The following is a 22,603-nucleotide window of genomic DNA, read 5'->3' on the forward strand; positions in this document are numbered from 1 at the left end:
TATCAACAATGCATAAGTGGGCAGCTGAATTTAAGAAAGGAACAGAAAGTCTTGAAGATGACCCAAGGTCTAGACATCATGCAACTGCCACCACCAAAGAAAACATTGATCTCGTTCACCATATAGTGATGAATGACAGGCAAGTGACTATAAATCAAATAGCCAAAGCTATTAGCATATCCCATCAGAGAGTTGAGAATATTCTGCACAATGAACTTGGAATGACAAAGGTTTTCTGCTTGGTGGGTGCCATGTCTCCTGACACCTGATCAAAAGCATGCCAGATTGATCACATCATAGGTAAATCTGACACAGTTTCAGGCAGATCAAGCTGGTTTCCTTGAATGTTTCCTAAACCAGGATAAGTGTTGGCTTCATCACTTTGAGCTAGAGACAAAGTAACAATTCATACAGTGAAAACACCCTTCTTCACCTGCACCAAAGAAGGCCAAGCTCATTTCATCTGCAGGGAAGGTGATGACCTCAGTTTTTTGGAATGCAAAAGGCATTGTGTTTATTGACTACATCCAAAAGGGCCATACCATCAATGGAGAGTATTATGCCAACTTGCTGAAGCAGATACAAAAGGCTACCAAGATCAAACACCCAGAAAAACTGACAAAAGGGGTCTTGTTTCATCAGGACAATGATCTAGCACACAAGTCCTTGCTTTTAATGGCTTTTGTGAGTGATTGTGGCTTTGAACTTTTTAATCGCCCACTGTTATTCTTCTCTAATTTGGTCCCATCTGACTATCATCTGTTTCCCAACAAGAAAAAACACTTTGTTGGGAACCAGTATCACAGTGATGATGACATAATATCTGCTGTTGATGACTTTTTTGACCAACAGGCTGAAAGCTTCTTCACCAATGGGATTGAAGCACTGCAACACTACTGAAAGGAATATGTGGACCTCAAGGGGCACTGTGTCAAAAAATAATCCTTATTTGGTCAGATTCCATGAGAGTATCTTGAGCAGCCTATGAACTTTTTAGCTGACCCTCATATATCTTAAAATACTTGTATTTCATTTCAGTTTTTCTATTTGCCTATGTTTATACATAATCTAAAGATTTTAACTTTTAACTTAAATTCAGTAACTGTTCAAAACATGCATCCAGAGAAACTGGAAAAGAAAAATGAAAAGAAAAAACATTATAAACAATATAGAAGATGATATTTAATTTTAACTAGATTTGAACCTTCAACTCTATATTTCACATTAAAGACAATATAGATGATGGCTTTTCAGAAATACAAATCAAAACACTAAACTTTAACTGGATTTGAACTTTTATACTATGTTTTATATCAAATGATAATGATCACTTCTCCATAAGAAAAACGGTAGACTATTTTATTATTCTGCTAAACAATAAGAAAATGAAGAGGATATGTCATGTGAAGAATAAAATAACTTTAGTTAGGGGGCACTGATAACTTTATAAGATCAAACAGAAGTATTTAGAGGGGAAAATGACTGACAATCCCTCATCTAGACAGTTTAATCCTCTCACAGAATTGAGCAAGTTAGATTCAAAAGTAATAGCTAAGTTTGGACAAACTATATTCATCCAGTTAAATTTTTTTACTTCTCACTAGTGGACAACCCATAAGTGATGGTTTATTATTCTTGTGATTAAGACTTAAACAATCTCAACTCTACACTTCAGACTACAGAGATTTGTATATATTTTCATATTACTGCTGAAGTAACAGTTTACATAACCTACATAGAAACTTCAAAAGCTAACAAAGTTTAAATAAAAAAGTTTACAACACCCAAGTATATATATGCTTAAAACATATGTAGGCATGCTATGGTATGATTCTTGGCAATATAGACCAATTTTTCAGCAGCATGATATTAAACTTATAACAGTTCTTAGTTTGTTGATGCTTGTCAGAATTTGCTTAATTCTGCTACTTAGCCAAATAATGATAGTTTAGAATTTTATTGAAAAAAAAAAACATTCTGCTTAGCTTACAGCTTATTCATAATAATTTACATAGGGATATTAGTTTAACAACTGTTTAAAAAAAATTATATCAACACAGCAGCACTAGAATTAAAATTGCTACATTGATACAGCAGCCATTTTCAACAATTGTTCAACTACACCGCATATGTAAGTTTAACTACCTTGTAAGCTAAGCAGAATGTTTTTAATGTAGCTGTAAGCCGTGATCACTTGGCAGAATGACAAGATTAACCAAAGTCTGGCAATAATTAATCAATCAGAAATTATGATCACTTCAATACTTATGCTCGTTTCACAAGAAACTAGTGTTTGTCCCAAAGATTCGTTCCACAACATGACTAGACATGGTTTATACAAATATTCTTTGGTGTACTTAACTCTTCACTTTCCTCCCACAATGTGTTAATGTAAAGCTCAAGGAGTAGTTATTGAGCAGCATCAATCAGCTCTTCTTGAGCACACCTATAGCTTATTGGTGAACTAGATATATCAATAAGGAAGCCTTTATGCAGGTGCTCAACTTGCTAAATATAACAGTCTAATCAGAAAAGCTGCATGATCAAAACATTCCAGTTGTGATCATCCATGTTTTTCAGACATAGTATATATATATATATATATATATATATATATATATATATATATATATTTCTTTATTGCCCACAAGGGGCTAAACATAGAGGGGACAAACAAGAACAGACAAAGGGATTAAGTTGATTACATCGACCCCAGTGCGAAACTGGTACTTTATTTATCGACCCCAAAAGGATGAAAGGTAAAGTCGACCTCGACGGAATTTGAACTCAGAATGTAACGACAGACGAAATACCGCTAAGCATTTCACCCGGCGCGCTAACGTGTCTGCCAGCTCGCCGCCTTCATCATATATATATATATATATATATATATATAAGACTACATTATCCAATGTGTAATTTCTTTCCAAGGGGACATGATGTTTCATTTCTCAGGGGTTCATAAAATAAGTAGCAGGCACAAAAGAAAGATCAATTTAATATAATAGTCCCCCTCTTCATATGTGCAACCATTTGCCAATATTGGAAATCATTAGAGTGAAGATAGCAAGGACAAAGTGCCAGACTAGAAAGTTTAAGAGTATCTAATCTTGTCCCTACCAGTTCAAAGTTCAAAATTCACCATAAGGAATGGAATAAGTACCAATAATTTATATAAGAATCCATTTTAGCCAACAAGTATATTATGGCTCTCAAAACACATTGGCTTAGTCAAAAGAAACTGTTGTTTTAACTCTTGGTTGTTGCTGTTGTAGCTCTAAAGAATACAGTTACTGCTACTTTTTGTTATTGTTCTAAAGGATATGATTACTGTGCTGTTGTTGTTGGCAGGGGTGGTGTATTCTGAAAGAGGTGCCAAAAAGAAAAAGCTGTTTGTAAAACAGAAGTTGATTAAGCTTGTGAGAAATGCATGTAGCCAATATCTGAAGTGAAATATTGTATGGTTAATACCTGAAATGGACAAAATAATTTAAAGAAGATGTACTCTTGAAAGGAAATTACATTACTTAAGAACCTAAGAGCGGTATTTGGAGACGAGACAAAATGGAATTAAGGTGTGACCAAAGTATTGAAATAGAGATCATTATGTAAGTGCAACAGGGTACAGAGAGGCACTTGACCAATAAAGGCCAAATTACAGAGAAGTTCCTGACTGATCAAGGCCAGATTACAGAGAAGCTCCTGATCAATCAAAGTCAGATTATACAGAAACTCCTGCCCAATCAAGGTCAGATTACAAAGAAGCTCCTGACCAATCAATGCCTGGTCAAAGCTATTTCCAATTTATGATTGAAATCATTTAACACCACTAAAGCCCTTGAAAAAGCACAGACTCTACAAGTGCTTATTTTCTTCTCAATAACCTTATAATTAAGGAATATAATCAATAGTAACAAAAAAGTTAGAAAAATAAGGCTCACTGGTGGCCAGGCTCTATAAATTAAATGTAATTGAAAGTTTGCTAATTCACTGAATGAAAACATTTTAGATGGGAATCCAGTTGAATTTTCCAACTGACTCTAAACACATTGACATACATTTTTCTAAAAGTATTAAATTCTAAAAACTAAGAAGTATTTTATCCTTAAAGCCCTATTGTAATTATCAATGATGTTGAAAATTACAGCAAACTAAATTTGGCTCCTCAAGAAGGATTAACAATGGGTGTTATAGTACTTCAGATGCTAACTGAATAGTACCTAAACAGTAGATGACAAGAATATCATATGTCTAAATGTCTGGGGTGAGTCATTAATAAAATTATAATTTCTCAGACTATTAATGTCTTTAGTGTTTAACCTTTCAGCATTTAGATTTCTTTATCAGATATAGTGCTTATTTATTCACATTGTTTTTGAATTAATCATGCATTATCTTGTAGCTTCAAGATTTCAGTGATGTGAGAATGACATTGTAGGTTAAGTGTGAGAGGCCATATCTGGTCAGTTTGAACTTAAAACATGTAGAACAATCGGGCTGGTCCAAATGTTGAAGTGTTTATATCTACATTACATTTTGATCATTTTGATTTCTGCTCATCAATTGGGAAATAGAGGTTAATAGTTCAAATCCAGTTAGGGACAACTTATACAGGACACCAGTTAATTACAGACAAAATCAATCAAATTGTTGTTTAGATTTAAATTAAAATCTACAAAATAAAACTAGTTTTTTGATAGCCAGAAAAATTATACTTATTGGGAATATTTTAGCTGTAGCAAGGAACTTTCTGGGCTATGTGGAAACTACAGTCATGACACATGACAAAGAGGATATGAAGCTTTTAGGGTTTTGTAATGCACCTTTATTAAAGGTTGCTTTCATGACTAAGGGCAAAGAGATAGATTGGTTTTGTAGTAAATGGAACAAAAGGGACAGAAATGATGATAAACATAAAGTCTATCTCCACAATCAAATGTAGCCAACAACATAGATTAATGGTTAGCAGACTCAAGAAAAGGAAAGAAATCCTAATAACTCCAAGCCAACCCTAGTCAAGTAGAAATATATTATAAAGAGCATACCAGCTATAACCATATCATTTTTTTTTTCTAATTACAGTGTATCTAGGACTATATTATCAAATGCGTCCTTCCTTCTCTTCCTTCTTAAAACTTAGTATGACCTAAGGAAAATTCAGCTGATATTTGTAGTAGCTAGTCTCCTTATTTAGTTCAAACCTTGTGTAAGGTGAGAGTAGGTGGAGACAGCTGTAGAGATTAAATGAGAGCTAATGAAAAGAAAGATATCAAAAAAAAAAGAAAATTAAAAAAAAAAAAACAGCAAGATTTTCATAGAAAGTTGTTAAAATGTTAAAAGCATCAAGATTGGCATCAGAGCAGGAACTTGCAAGGTGTATCTTAAGTGCACTGATATGTAGCAGAGAATCCTAAGCACTTACGTCAGCTGTTAGGTATAATGCACTGGATATGTAATATGATGCTGACAGACAGGTTGAACACAAATGGGTTATTAAAGCATCAGGATATGAAAAGCAGCAGCCAATGATTCCTAGAAAAACAACTGTATTGAACTATTGTAAGCGACGCAAAGAGACAATGATAAATGCTGAGTTAAATATTTTTAAAGATGTTAGTAAAGGATTTAGTGCAACTGCTGGATTCCTACTTGTGAAATTAACCTGCAAGTGGTTGAGTACTCCACAGACATACAACCTGCTGCAAAGACTGAATCAATGTGACACTATGTGATAAGGTTGAACCTTTGAATAAAAGAAAGAATCTAGAGAGGAAGAAAGAAGTATCAATTCAGTACTGGCCTGGTATTTTGACCCTGAATGGATGAAAAGGCAAAACTGATCTCAGTAGGGTTTTAACTGAGTCCAATAAAATAGGACAAATATTGTAAGAGATTCTAACCAAATCTGTAGTGATTCTGCCAGTTCATTGTCTTAAAGGATACATAGGATAGAGTAACTCAAACAAATATTTAGCATGAGGTAATTAGGTGAAACCATAAAAACAATTGAAGCTCACATGGGGTGCCACAATATTTTAAAGATATACGAAGTCAGTGTAACAAGAGGCGCACAAAACCATGCTATCAATAGGAAGCAGTGAAGGTCACATACGTGCTCACAAACACTCATGAAATGATAACAGATTTGAAGCATAAACCTAAGTTTTAGAATTTAAATAAATTTTCAGATTTAAATTACAAGATATAATCAGTAAAAAGAAGCATTAGATGGAGAAATACTCAAATACAAAAGGGGACAAGGAAATATGCTATCGTTAACAAAACCAAGGTTCACAATGCCTTGCCCTCTCATCTCCGTATGGAGTTGTAGGAGTGCCTTTGAGATTTTTAAACCCAGAGAGATTGGCTCTCCGGCCTAAACAGTACTATGAGGGAGTTTGGAGCCAATGAAAAATATTTAAACAGTTTTTGAAATTACTGAAATAAAGAGACATGTAAATTGGATAAGCAAACTATCCTCAAGGCCAATAGTCCGTGATGTGTTTACTGTTCCCTTGTATAGCACTATACATAAGAATGATTAAAACATTTCTAAAAAGGGCAGCTGAGTTTTGTTAACACTGAAATTACCAGTATTATTCTAATTTTCCATAATATTTGTGTTTGTGTGATTCCACTGGGTGAAACCATAGGATAGAGAAATAGATAACCTTAGGAAAAGATAATTACGAATGCCTTCTCTAGTTTCTGACATAAAATCTTTCCATACTCAATTTTACCTTTAAGGGAAATCTTTAATTTTTTTTTGTTTGTTAGTTTGTTTTTATAAACAAATAGTTCAGATGTGGCTGAGACAAAAGAGAATGAAACTAAGTGCATTCCAATATTTATTTCTTCATTTCATCATTCAAAAATCTGAAGTGAAAATTCTCTGTTATTCCCCAAGGATTGATCAAATAAGTATCAATCATATGCAATTGATTGAATTGTCTATACACTCTACAAAAAAAACCCACTAGACTAGAACTTAAACCAGTATTCACTCTGACAGAGAAAATCTTAAACCAATAATTATAGGGATAGAAGACCTAGCTGTGTGTCTAAGAAGTTATTTTCTCAGCCACTAATAGGAAACCACTCCAAAGTATTCTTTTCACAGAAGCTTAAGAACAATCTCTGTATGTGCATTTGTATTTCTTTTTTACCATCAATCAGGAAGACAATTGAATTACAATGCTGAGGAGGAGTAGTAAGACCAAAATAGGTCTGAAATTGTCCACCTATTTCCAGTCTTAATTCAGACTTTAATACCTCAATTGATTTGATTCGATTTGCTTTTTTTAGTTACCTCTTTTGCCTTTGGATTGGTAGAGTTAATTATTGTTCAAAAATGTCTGTCACTCCTCAATACAAATATAACTCCCTCGAGACATAAGTTTTCTCTTGGAAACAGCACTGGTAGTCACTCCTATGCCATGGAATTGAACTTGGCACTTGACAAATTACTGTCAATTCTATAAAGCTTCTGTTCTTGACAGCTGTAAAGTATACCATCCTCAATACAGGTGGATTTGTCTATTCAGTTAAGTGGCTATCAAGACAATATCATGTCATAAACAGGATATGAACTGATGGCTTCTCAAGTGCGTCATCCAGCCAACTCAGCCAATCACTTTTTCAAGCTTATCAAGAGATAAACTAGTCAAGAATCTGCTTATGTGGACCTTTTCTTTCTTACCATTCCCTTTGAAAGAAAAGCTTATTTCTGTAGCTGATATTTCACACCTTGTCAATTACAATTTGATACAGGTTTACCAAGCCAGCTTACGTTTATCATCAACATTCTTGAAATCATTCAAGATAAGGAACACTTTATGCACACCACATATTATTTCATACCTCTTAGTATTCTATTTGCATAGTTGTTTCCCAGTACAGCCAATATCTTTCAACATCAAGTACAACACACACATGAACCACATATCTATATCATTAACACTAACTTGTAGCACTTGATAATCAATTACATTTCATTTTATTTGCTGGAATTCAGTTTATTTGCAGCTACCATTCCAAACAGTGTACCCTAGGTAGAAATTCCATACAACATACCCAATGCAAGCTATGGACATATAAGAAGTGCAGCAGTATCACAGGATAGTTAACAGAGAAAGTGTGTGGCAGATGTGTACACTAAGAATGTACAGGAAACGGACTTCCTCAAATGTCCGGGGGGGGGGGGTGCCTTAGAAGTAGCAGATTGCTTCTGTTACCTAGACAACCAATTTAACAGTGGAGGAGGATGCTATGAAAGCATAGCTGCTAGAATAAGAATGGGCTAGGCAAAGTTCAGAGAGCTTCTACCATTGTTGATAACAAACAGCCTCTCCCTCAGAGTATAATGCCCGTGTTCAGACAGCTATGCTACATGGCAGTGAAACATGGGCTGTGACTGCAGAGGACATGTGAAGGTTTGAAAGAGATAAAGCCAGATGTGTTACCAGTGCCGGTGGCATGTCGAAACTCTACTTGTGAAGACCCATTGAGGCAAGTGAGGATCAGAATCGAAATCGATCAATGGAAATCGATCAATGGAAATCGATCAATGGAAATTGCAGATGTGTTACCAGTGCCGGTGGCATGTAAGAGAACCTTCCGTTTCGCGACCGTTGCCAGCACCGCCCCGTTTCGCGTCCGTTGCCAGCCTCGCCTGGCCCTCGTGCCGGTGGCACATAAAAAGCACCATCCGTTCGTGGCCGTTTGCCAGCTCTGTCTGGCACCTGTGCGGGTGGCACGTAAAAAGCACCCACTACACTCACGGAGTGGTTGGCGTTAGGAAGGGCATCCAGCCGTAGAAACACTGCCAGATTTGACTGGGCCTGATGAAGCCTTCTGGCTTCACAGACCCCAGTAGAACCGTCCAACCCATGCTAGCATGGAAAACGGACGCTAAACGATGATGATGATGATGATGAAAGCCAGCATGCTCAGCTTGATGTGCTATGGAAGTGTGCATTTGCACAATTACAAAGTGTAAGTGCTTCAAGGGAAAAAAAATGGATATAAGAGGAATCAGTGTGTGCAAGAGAAAAGACTGCACTGGTATGGACATGCGATGTGTATGGATGAGAACAGCTGCATAAGTGCCAATCCTTAATTGTGGAGGGAACCTGTAGAAGAGGAAGATGTGGGACAAAGTGATGAGAAACAACCTTCAGATGTTGAGCCTCACAGAGGAGATAACAATGGACTGAGACTTCTGGTAATCCACTGTACTTGAGGAGACAGGTCAAGCTAAGTATATATATATATATACAGCAGTACCTCAGTTTTTGAACAACTCTGATCGCAAATAAATTGTGCTTTATATATGTGTATGTATGTATGTATGTATGTATATATATATATATATATATATATATATATATAATATATATATATATATTCAGACAGACAGATAGATAGATAGATAGATATAAAGCACAATTTATTCGTGATCAGAGGCATTCGAAAACCAAGGTACTACTGTAGTAAATGAATATGAGAAAGGCAGGAGATAAAGTACAATTTATTCATGATCACAGTTGTTCGAAAACACAGGTTCTACTGTATATAGAAAATATTTACTGCAAATCAACAAACATCCTAGACTGCATTAAAGAAGAGGTCATCCAATGTAATTGACAAACCTTCAATCACTAACATTACAAGCATAAGCCCACCTACACATTTTATCTGTCTCTCCTACCATTATCACAATAGTTCATGATTCTCTGAACAGAATACATTTCATCTAAGCCAATGGTTTCCAACCTGGCATCTGCAAATGTAGTACTGGGAGTCCATGAACTAAATTCAAAATTTCATATATATATATATATACACATACATAAGGATAAGCATATTTTCTGAGGGAAAACTCATTCAAATAAAAGGGTTCAGAAGCACTGAGCTAAGCCAACATGATCCACATGTTTCTCCTCCCTTACTGCATGTCGCCCCCAACCAAAACACTGTAACGAAACACACTTCTTCCAGACTAATTCTTCTCCACATTTACCATCTTTTGGATCTTTCTTCTACTCATGTCAAAAGACATCAACATGCAAAAACTAAATCTGAACATCAACAACACTAATCTCACTAGTTCAGAAGGCCTGAGGTTTTATTTATATATATATACATACATATATGTGTGTGTGTGTATATATATATATATATATAATATATATATATATATATATATATATATGTATATGTGTATATATATGTATATATATATATGTATGTGTGTGTATATATATGTATATATATGTATGTGTGTGTATGTATATATATATGTATATATGTATGTGTGTGTATATATATATATATATATACACACACACACATATATATGGACACTGTCATCTCTACCCAGCCCAAAATATAAAACGCAAATTAGTTCTTAAAATTAATTTATGATGGCAGAGATATTTTCCAAATCTTTAAAAAATGCTTTCCTTTTTTCTCTCTCCCTCTCTCAACTGATATATATATATATATCAAATGAAAGAAAATTATCTTCAGAAGTTAAAAGAACTTACAAATTTAGTACTAAACTCAAGATTGCCAAGCTAAATTACCTCTCAGTAGTCAGAACACTGATTATTATAAATAACATTCTAAAAAAAATCTTTTCGCTTCTCTACAGTTAGGTGAATGGAGATATAGACAAGTGTTGTAATATCAAGCGATCCAATCTCACACACAAACTAGTCTCGAAAAGCTGAATTTCATGTATGAGATGTTGGCTCTCCTTCTCAGGAGCTTTTTTGTTACTTTTTCTCTATCTGACTCTATAACTTTCATAATATTTATAAGTATTAACAGTACTTTACAAATAGTAATAATATTGGCCCATGTAACTCATTGACTTTTAAATTTGTTGCAAATTTAGCTAACAAATGTCATGAACAAATTATATTTAGGTCAAAATTAAAACCATTTATTCTTTTATTAATGTATTGTTTGGTGGTGGTGGGGTCTTGATAGTAATTTAGTTGCTATAATTGACTCAAATGGAAGATTAACAATAAATCTTGTTTAGCAGCACCACAGTTTTACTTAAGTAGATCCTATATCACAATATAACCAACAGAATGAAGAAAGATTCTGTCAACAAAATTTAATGATAGCTATATTGTCCTTATGGTGAAGCATATTATCTTAAGCTGATCGATTAGTTGGGACAGGTGACATCTCTGATTCACATGTCATTGCTGTCTGACATTAAATCATGCAACTCCCCCTCATTATAAGGATGGTAAGAACTTTCCCTGTTGGTTCTGGTCAATGACTTTGATGAAGACAAGTAACTACTTTTACTAGTTTATAACCCAGAGTTATAAACTATGCCAAAAATTTTACAGCAGATAAAACACTTGATATCTTAATACACTTCTGTGCATCCTATCAAATTTTATGACCCCAACAGCCTCCTGTAGAGATCTTTAAAATAACTAATTTAATATCTTTTCAAAAGAGACCAAGAATAACTTGTAGGAAACATTTTTTTTTTTTTTTTACAAGCAACTTTCAATGTATTAAAATAGAAATATTTAATTAACATTCCAGATAAATTTTCAGTGGGAATTTCCATAATAAATTCTCGTTCTCATTAATTTTCTTTAGTTCCACTATTTAGCAATTAAGGGTATGAATTATTTCAAATAATACACACACAATCACTAAATCTTTTCCCACTAATTCTACACAACTTTATCTTCATCCAAAGAAATCAACATGAAGCAAAATTACAGAAATATATTAGCGTTCCTAAACCAAAGTAAATCTGCCATGAAGATTGCAATGTGGGAAATGAAACTAACCGACTCTAAGACAATAATTTTGGCTATGATCATTCTATCAGACAGATTATTACTGCAAATTCTCATAAACTAGGCTTTACTGATCTATCCAATACTTAAACTGAAGTGTAAACAGGGGTTGATAGAGTCCTAAAAGAGAAGAAATGTTTGTTTCAATCCTTTTTCTTTAGAAGTTTGTATGAAAGACTTACTTATTGTACAGATGGTTATCCTTCCTCACTTTGGTAAATGCCTTAAAATCATCAGGCATTAACATGACTGGCACAGGTATATGGCTCAGTTCATTGATCTGAAAATAAAATAGGATATCAATTAACCGTTTCATCAAAACTGTTAGCACAAGTTACAATAGAAAAAATAAGGATGTTGTCTTATAATAAGTGGCAGTTTATTTGTTATTTACAAGATGTTTCCTTGATAAATGTACTTGTTTCAGTCCTAGTCACTTGCATTTAAAACATGTCCATTATGAGATACCTGTATTTTTTTTTTTTTTTACCTGACAACTCACTCTATCACATCTCCTCCTCCTCCTCCTCCAAGAGTTGAAGCAGTTAAACCAGAAAAGCATTATTTCAAGGTATGAAGAAATAATCTTTTGTAACGGTCTCAAGAATGATAACCCAATTTAAGAAGGTTATCTTTCAATTCTTCTGAATATTACTACATGCAAGATACCAGTTAAAACATGTAAAACTTTGAAAAACAACAAGTCAAATACTATTGAAAATGTTAATTACATGGTATACTAGAAATTTCCATATTTAAATAACACTATTTTGCTAGTTTCCTGCCAACAAAGGGAATGGTATAATTATTAGTGAAATAATAAAAAAAATAGGTATTAATAGTACAATATAAAAAAAACATAAACCATAAAATATTTTGTAATTTTAAGGAAAGCCATAAACTATTAGGGAATGTCTTACTGAGTGACACACTCCAATACTTAAAGGATGCACTGGGAAATTTTTAATTATCTTTTCCATGAAACAAAGCCCTGATAGTTTTCAGTATTATGCAGGAAGCCTTAGATTTATCAATATGAAGAACTAGGAAATGTATGACATTTATGTACTTGGTGACCATTTAAGCAAAATAAATTATGCAGTTAACTGAACTACAGTGTATAACTTCATTTTTTTTTTCTCTATGCCAAATCATCATGGAAGCTAAACAATTTGATAAGAGAAAGGGAGAGAGAGAGAAGGAGAGAGAAAGGGGAGAGTGTGTGTGTGTGTGTACGTGCGTGTGTGCACACGCACGCATGAACATACACACAGAGTGAAAGCTGCTTATTCTGACCACTTTCAAATGGGGAATTTTAGACAATAATAATTGGTTGGTAATGATAGTCATATGATAACATTATCCATGATTATAATAAGCAAACTCCACTGTGGGTGTTTTGTATGTATTTAAAACAGATTTGTTTTAGAATTAACCAATGATGGTAATACCCCAAATCTTCAGCAGAACAACATTGTTACCAGAAAAAAAGCCAGTTTCTGGCTTTGTTAGTCCTCATCATTGAAATTTAATCCTCCAGTTCTGTCTAGAAATCATAGCCAAATCACATAAAAATTGTTGCTCAGCTTTGCATGAGTGGAGGAACTAATTTGCATGTTGGTACAAGTTTAACAACAGTTATAAATTTTGTGTATACACCAACAAAAGATGAAAACAAAATATATTTAGTACACCAAACTATAAAAACTTTGATATCTGCCAAAATATATGTACTTTCAGTAATTTATCACTGGACTGCAGAAGTAGTTACTAAATTATAGCTGTCGAAGATCCACCTTGCAGGATGGATCTAGCTCACGACAATGTTTTTGTCCAACCCTTTTGCCCGATTTTATTAGAATAAAAATATTTTTGTTCATTTAAAAATACTGTCAAATATATTACTTGTATGCGGGTGAGCTGGCAGAAACGTTAGCACGCCAGGCGAAATGCATACCCGTATTTCGTCTGTCGTTACGTTCTGAGTTCAAATTCCACCGAGGTCGACTTTGCCTTTCATCCTTTCGGGGTCGATAAATAAAGTACCAGTTTCGCACTGGGGTCGATGTAATCGACTTAATACCTTTGTCTGTTCACGTTTGTCCCCTCTATGTTTAGCCCCTTGTGGGCAATAAAAAATATATATTACTTGTATGCATAGTGTTAGAGCCCAGTTAGAGTTGTGATTAATACTGGTTTTGAATAGTTAAATAAGAACACCTTTTTCACTCCAAACAGGACAGTATATACACCATATGAATGAGTTATTGTCTATTTTCTTTTTTTTTTAGTCACACATCTTTGCACACAAACTTTACTTAACATAGCATATTCTTTCCTTTCTTTATCTCTATATATATAAAGCTGAAGTTGTCTGTGTATGGCAGGTTTGGTAGCCTTCAACTAACACTATCTCCTCCGCAAGTTGACCAAAATTGAGAGTATGATAGAAGGTTTGCTCTTCCTTCCGTAAAAGAAAAAATTCAAATCGGACCATGTTAACACCAAAAATTATTTAGATCAAAAAGGTGCTTTTGTTTTTTCTATGAAAATCCATATTTTTTACGATTTTTTGACTGCTGTGTCGCCATTTTTCGGTGTATTTCAACCAGAAAAATGCTCACTTAAAGAGAATAACAAGCTACATAATGCAAAATTTTTACCTTTCAAAAGTTCCAATTCTAAAGGGTCAAAACAAACCCAAGCAATGCCGGGCGATACTGCTAGTTGTTGATAAAGTTGTTATGGTGTATATTTATTTATTTGGGCCTACATTATGAACAGGGATTTTAGGAATAACTGTCTCCATCCAGCCTGTAAGATGTAGGTTATACTTCAATTTGGGCTGGAAATCCAAATGAGTTTAACACCTCTGTACAAATCATCAATCTGTGCCACACACACGACAGTGTAACTCAGAGTCCTCTCTCTCTCTCTCTCTTATAAAAGGGTTTTAAACCCAAAAGGATGGTTTCCTCTACATATTTCTTGAAAGCCTTTTAACTCAGTTATATAAACAAGACCCTGCTCTAGTAACATCAATCTACCTAGCTGAAAATAGATACCAAAAAGGATCTCCAATTGTAAAAATATCACTATCAGGACCACGACCACCAACCCACAACATTATAAGGTGTATAAATTTGTAGACACTTCATTCTCTAACCACTGCTAACCCATCAAAATCTTACAAAAATACATCAAACACTATAAGCACAACAAAACTTTGAAACATGCAGAACTTGTAAAACCATAAAGTTTTTAAAAGTACTTAGTCTTAAAAAGAAGTATTTCATTAACAACAAACATTATAGGCACCAGTGTAGCTGTGTGATTAGGAAGTTTGCTTCCAAACCACATGGTTTTGGATTCAGTCCTACTACATGCCTTGGGTAAGTGTCTTCTATTACAGCCTTGGGCCACCCTAAGCCTTGAGAGAAGATTTGGAAGATGAAAACTGAAAAAAAAAAACAGTGTGTGTGTACACGCACATGCTCTTAGTGCATACATGCATGTGATAGTTGTAAACAAGATCCACTGTCATACAATCTTCTCTGAAAACTTGTCTGGCCAGAGGTAAAATATTAGGAGCTGGGAAACAGGTGAGGGTTGGCAACAAGATGGGCATCCAGTTACAGATCTGCCTGACAAATTTAATCAAACCCATGTGAACATGGAAAATAGATGTTAAAATGATGATTTTACTTCAGTTTAAAACTACAGAAGGGACACCAACAAAACAAAAAAAAATACACAAACAACAGAGTTGGGAAGCTATGGTTTCTCACCTGTATGACTACAACTAAAAAACAATAAGCAACTTAATTCAGGATAGTAATAGTTCAGAATGGTGAATGGCAGAAAGAGAAGAGCGTCAAATAAATAACTCATGCTATTAGGTTATGTCCTTTTCAAATTCTGAGTTGAAACCCACTCAAGTCAACCTTTCAAGTTTCTGAGGTAAATAAAATAAGGGCTAGTCAAGAACTGATATAAATAGAATATCTGCGAAAATAAAGATCTGAGTTGAATTAAAACAACAAAGATGCTGAAATATTTAGAACACACTTCTCCACATAGTCTTATTTAACAAATTCTATTTAATGCTTTTTACCAACATAGACCACCGCTACTTTCTTAAAGTATAATTTCCCTTTGCTAATTCGTTGTTAGATCAGTATTGTAACTTGTCTTCACTATAACTTGTTCCAAGTTTTAGATTATTGACAATTGTAGTTTGTTTTTGATGTGGTAAGGAGGCTTTCAAAGAAGATTCTACGGCTATGTTCAGCAAGTTGAGTAACTACAATACAAAACCTTTACTACCTTGCTCATCAAGTGTTTCAGATTAAATAAATTGGACTCTTTAATCAGTTAGATGAGCTTCTTGAGAATTTCCCACTATGTGAATCTCTTCTGCAAATGACATGCAGAAAACCACCCACACAACAGTATTTTTATTCATAGCTCTGAATCAAGTGGCAAATGTTATGATCCTGTAACCAAACGCTTCTGCAAACTCTTCCCTAAATTCTACCATTTTTTTCTTTATTTTTATTATTAACCTATAATTAAGGAGATATATGAATTTTAAAAAAGAAAGAAAAGGCTAATCTTTATATAGGGACATGACTATTTTCAGAATTATTAACAAATAGGTTAGATAAATACAAGTTAAAATATTAAAGTAATTTGAAGCTAAACACCATCTAACTACATGTATATTCATTGCATGTTAGATAAAATAAAAAAATGAGAGTACAACTGAGAAATGACTGGCATTTATTCTAAGATAATAGCATACACCACAGATCTGTTACAGTTGGTGTTGAATTAGAAGTGTTGTCTATTAATACTTGCTGGTTAATACATAAGCTAAAGCTGAATAAGTCTATGGTGTTTGTAAAGCAACTTTGATACATAAACGTATAAACTAGTATTGTGTATTCTGCTTTAAGCATGACCATCTTTCTAATTAAGTATCCAGATTTAACTCCTAACACTGAAACCAAAATCCAGCTGCTGCCTATGAGTCAACAAGAGAATCTCTATGCAATTGCTCAACCTGTTAAATACAGCAACCAAATTTCATTCAAATCACTAACACAGCCATCTTTAGAAAAAAAGGACATATTTGGTAATATAGTCAGAGATATATCCGAAAGTACAATGGGATGGTCACATCGAGAGCACTTTTGATCAGAAATTTTCATCAGGATTAACCTGAGAGTAAACAATCTTACTGTTGTATCTCGCCTTATTCCTTACTAGTAGTTATTTCTTTACTACCCACAAGGGGCTAAACACAGAGGGGACAAACAAGGACAGACAAACGAATTAAGTCGATTACATCGACCCCAGTGCATAACTGGTACTTAATTTATCGACCCCGAAAGGATTTGGCAGAATTTGAACTCAGAACGTAATGCCAGACGATATACAGCTACGCATTTCGCCCAGCGTGCTAACGTTTCTGCCAGCTCGCCGCCTTAATTCCTTACTAGTAGTAAACACCAATAGTATTACAAATGTCACAGTTCAACCAGGGTTATCAGTATTGTTGTTATAAAATTATATCAAAAATGTATACAAAATACATGAAACAGTGAAGTATAGCTTCAATATCAATTTTATTCATACCTAGTTGGTACATCACATTCAGTTATTGCAAAATAATTTGACCCAACATTAGCCAAAACCTAATGAAAACAAAAGGAATTGTGTTCTCTACATATGTGATCAATATCTGAATGTATTTTCTCTAAGTTAATAATCCTTCATATGGATTACTTGAAAACAGGTGTATTTTGGATTGAAAATGATTACATATTTGCATCTATCCCGTCTCTAAATCTTTACTTATCATCAGTCTTTTAAGGGGCATATTTTTACTCCAAAACTGACAGATCAACTCCATCAACACACAATCAAGATCGTTATATTTTATTCTATGCAACACGGAGTTTTGTCAGTGAACAGGTCGCGGTCTCAAAGTGACGAAAATATTTTGACAAATTAAATTTAAATGTTGAAGTGAATCTAACGTTTTTTGTGTGTTTCTTAAATGGCTTATAAACACCTTCCATGCTGCAATTGTTTTCATTCCAGCACACGATCTCAGATCAGGTCACTTGCTATGCAAGTACATCTCCGTAATGTTTTTCTATTTTTCAATAATTCTGTCCCTTGCTTTCAGTATAGAGCTTCACCAGTTTGTCCTTTTGCTTTTTAGGGTTAGATGGAGTGGTTGTTCCAAAACCAAACACCTCAGTCAGACACTTCAGACATTGCTGTTAAGACTTTTCAACAATTTGACTCCCCGTGGTAATGTTAAACATAAAGTGCTCCCACCTCCTCTCAGTTACCCATAAGAATATCTTCACACCTTTTCATCACAGAATACTGCACAAAACATATGCGAGCATTGCATACCTGGAAGGTGCAGCTATGACAGCTACTAAATATAAACTGGCGCCAACATGACTGGGTTGGGTAGCCCAACTCAGGGTAGATGAGGTTACTGTTAAAGCAACTGACAGGTGGTCACGTGGATCAGAACAACAGCACAAGGCTGAAAAGCTTTCCAAGCACTTTCTGAAAATTATTTGTGATGCTTCTCTCACTCAAAATGCTTTCAAATTTTAGTGTTTTCAGTTGAAGACAATGAACCTGCAGTCACTATTATTATAGTTACTAATATCAATACATTTATGTTTAAACACATTCCTTTGGCATTTCATTTTTCATCATCATTGTCGTTTAGCGTCCGCTTTCCATGCTAGCATGGGTTGGACGGTTCAACTGAGGTCTGGGAAGCCAGAAGGCTGCACCAGGCCCAGTTGATCTGGCAATGTTTCTATGGCTGGATGCCCTTCCTAACGCCAACCACTCCATGCGTGTAGTGGGTGCTTTTTACGTGCCACCGGCACAGGTGCCAGACGAGTCTGGCAAACGGCCACGATCAGATGGTGCTTTTTATGTGCCACTGGCACAGGGGCCAGGCGAGGCCACGAACAGATGGAGCTTTTTACGTGCCACCGGCACGAAGCCAGACGGAGCGGCGCTGGCAATGGCCACGAACGGATGGTGCTTTTTACATGCCACCGGCACGAGGCCAGTCGTAAATTATTTCTTTTCAGATACACCACGGTTTGACCAGCATACAACAACTCAAAAAATAATGCTGGTCTAAGTAGTTGATATAAATAAAATTGGTTTCAAAAACGAAAGTTTTTTTTTTCTCCCCCACTTCTCTGAAAAATATAATTTACTTTGTTCAGTAATAACTGATAAGAAATTTGGGATTTCTACCTTCAAAAATCTCTTAGGTATCTGAGTAAATACTCAGGTAAGCATTCAAACAAACAAACAAATCTTCATGTGGTTGCTCAATCTGCAAAGAATAACAGCCAAATCTCACTGTGAGAGACATTAGATACTGTCATCCTAGATGCACAATGACCAATAAAAGAATATGATGGTCACAAACACCTTTTGAATATAAATTTGCTCAGTCAGGTCTGACCTGGAGCTAAAACAACAAAACACTGACAAAAATAGCCACTTAATGCTTAGATGGCTACAAATGTTGGATGGAAGAAACTATGGTAAGAGTAGAGGCTAACATACAATCTTTACACTATGATTCTGCTTGCTCTAAAACAGTCATGGCCAACCTGCAGCTTGTGAGGATCTCTGAATGGCATGATTAACCCTTTCGTTACCAACCCGGCTGAAACCGGCTCTGGCTCTGAATACAACTGTCTTGTTTTCATAAGTTTTGAATTAATATCTTCCACCAAACCTTAGTCACAATTCATGTTCCTAACACTAACTACGTTATTTTACTAACTAAATTCTTTGTTATATTTAAAATTAATTGAAAGAAACACAGAGCATCTCAACAGAAATACAGTAACGAAAGGGTTAATGAAAAATCACCTTGAATTTATGCAACCCACTTCTTGAAAAAGATTGCCTGCTCTAAAATGACAAGAGGATGCTAGTATAACCAATAATTATATTGATGTTATTCACACCATATGCAAAGACACATAAAAGACACTAACACATAGTCAAGGAAAAGTGCCTATCTTACTGCCTTTCTAGAAATCTATAGTCAAAAGTGGCTAATTTAACAACTGATACTTCCACATTCTTTAAAATAATTTTATCTTTAATTAAAAAGGTCACAGTGATAACACTCCCTGCAGAGTTATTATCCTATTTATAACAAACATTGCCAAAGGAAATGCATCCACTGACTGTCAAAGGACAGGTTGGCAGTGCTTGTTAAAATTCTCAGAGGTCGGCTGGTATTTTAGTTGCAGCATATTATCTAAGCAGCCACCTCAGTTAGGTAAACTAGCATGGTAGCTGTATTTAACCATAGCAATATGCACACACGCATGTGTGTATGTTGGTGCAATAGGGTATTGAAAATAATTGTTGCCTGAAAAACATGGGTGAAACTCAGATTAGTGACAGAGATATCACTAATGTTTGAGAGAGGGGGAGGCAGAGTAGAGAATAGGTCAGTAGGTATAATCACACACACAATGTGATTATGCAACACAAGAGGCAAGAATTAGGGTCAGATGTTGGACTGGATAATACATATGTACATTCTCAGAACAGCATTCTGGTTTTGTTTCACTGATATAAGCAACTAAGCCAAGACTACAAATGAAAACAGCTGTTTGTTTGGAAGATGTGTTATCATATAGCAATAAGCATTATCAAAAGTGTGAGGCAACTCAACATCATGTTTCCAGGACACAATTAGTGCCAGTATGTTAAAACAATGTGGTTTGAATTGCCATCTGGATGCAAAATATTGTAATCAATTTGACTAAAAATACCTATTTTGTAGAGAAAGCCAATATGAAGTAGGAATCAGAAAGAACTTCATTTATATCTACCATAAATATGCTTAGAAAACATTACCATTATTATTATTATATTATTATTATTAAATGTAAAACAGAAGCAAAACAAGAATGGTTTATTTCTTTTATATCTATATATTTATTTTGATTGTTTGACAAAGGATTTCAAAATCTGAAACAGCGAAATGCCAAGGAAATAACAAAAAGTATAAACCACTATTTTTGTTTGGCTTTCGTTTTGTTTGTTTTCTCTTGAATTCCAAACTTGCATTATAGAGGCTTTCTTAAACGTTATTATTCTATTTCACAATGCTTCATATTAAGTATATAATATCTAAGATGTTACAAGTGAAAGGCATTAACTGTTTCGACACTGACCAAGAAATACATATGAAAGTGTTGATCTGTGACCATTTTACATTCAATAACTTTAAAGATTGCTAATTTTCAGTTAATAAAACACATGATCTGTTGTAATTCAAGATTTTCTAAATTCAGTTAAAGTTGTCTGCAAAACAAAGAATTTTGATTTTGGAATAGTTTTCATTCTAAATAAAAGCTGAGTTATTTGCAAGGGGTTTAAATATGGTCATTGCATCTACCCCAAATGAATATTAACAATGGTGAACACTTAAATCAGCAGATGTAAGGTAAAACAATTGAATGGAAGACAATTCATTCTCTTTGATAATGGAATCATTCAATTTGTTCCTTGAGAGATTCTGGTAATATAATTTGGAAGATGGAATGAGACTTTTAGGCACAAAGGAGATAAAATGTCACGTTATTCATTAGATTAAACACAAATCCAATTGAAGCTGATGTTTCTTTGAAATGCTTTCAATAGAACCACCAGAGTTGTACACTGAAAGCTAAAAAATACAATTCAGTTGAAACATGAAGATCTTGTTATCTAGGGACCACAATATTGATTTATTTGTTAGGCATGAATTTACAGATGAAAAATATGTCAATGTCCTTTAAGCTTTTAAAGGCTGGTGCTTATACAGATGAGAGACAAATCTCTTTAATAGGATAGGAAGGATGTCAGTCTATAATAACACTCCCTAATGATCTGATGTTTATTCTTTAGAAGTGTACTTCCCAAATCCACAACAAAATACTTGTGATAGTTTTGAAATCAAAACCTTTCCAAGGGTTGTCCATTTTATTCAGCCATTTCACTCTTGCACAAATGTACAGACAGTAAAGGAAAGATATTTATGACTTCTGTTAGCACTATAAGGGGAAAGAATTGTCTTCAGTTAAATCTGACCAACTCACAGGTTACTTCTCACTCAAAAACACACACTACATCCAAAGTACAGGGTGAATAAAGTATTTGAAGATATACCATTTTTGGGTCATTGCTGCATTTTTTTGCTAACTCTGTATAATCTTTGTTTCAGAAAATAATAATGGCAAACCTTCAGCTTACTCAAGAAATGAAGAGGCATGCTGTTATTGCAGTTATAAAAGCTGAGCATAGTGATTTAGAAATATCTCAATTCTTAAAAGTTGCCAAAACTTTCATCTAAAAAGTTTGTAAGGAGTTAGAAAGTGAAGACAGAAATGTATCACCAGTATCAAAGCATAAAAAGCATTCTAAATGCTCTGAAACCATCAGAACACCTGAATTTATCCAGCAAGTTCAACAAAGCATTGATTACAATCCCAGAAAGTCCATGAGGTCAATTGCAAAAGATCTCCATATGTCAGAAGGAACAGTCAGAAATGTTGTCCACAAAGACATCAGATATGTCTTATATGATGAAGAAAGGTCAATTTGTCAGAAAAAGCAAAAGAAAATCACTATATCAAATCTAAAAGGCTCTTACACAAACTGAAAAATCCAACAGTGGTTTTTCTCAAACG

General features: G+C 34.5%; 1 protein-coding gene across 2 annotated transcripts in view; it reads right to left on the bottom strand.

Annotated features, from left to right (window-relative positions):
- The window catches only part of LOC115215507 (phosphatidylinositol 5-phosphate 4-kinase type-2 alpha), a 161,313-nt gene that overhangs the window by 55,289 nt on the left and 83,421 nt on the right, over nucleotides 1-22,603 (bottom strand). For both annotated transcript variants that reach the window (XM_036505786.1, XM_029784670.2), the window contains exon 2: nucleotides 12,023-12,120. In XM_036505786.1, coding sequence (XP_036361679.1) covers nucleotides 12,023-12,120 — 98 coding nt within the window. The remainder of the gene's footprint in view (nucleotides 1-12,022; nucleotides 12,121-22,603) is intronic.

Source organism: Octopus sinensis, linkage group LG9, assembly GCF_006345805.1.
Source record: "Octopus sinensis linkage group LG9, ASM634580v1, whole genome shotgun sequence".
Lineage (NCBI taxonomy): Eukaryota > Metazoa > Mollusca > Cephalopoda > Octopoda > Octopodidae > Octopus > Octopus sinensis.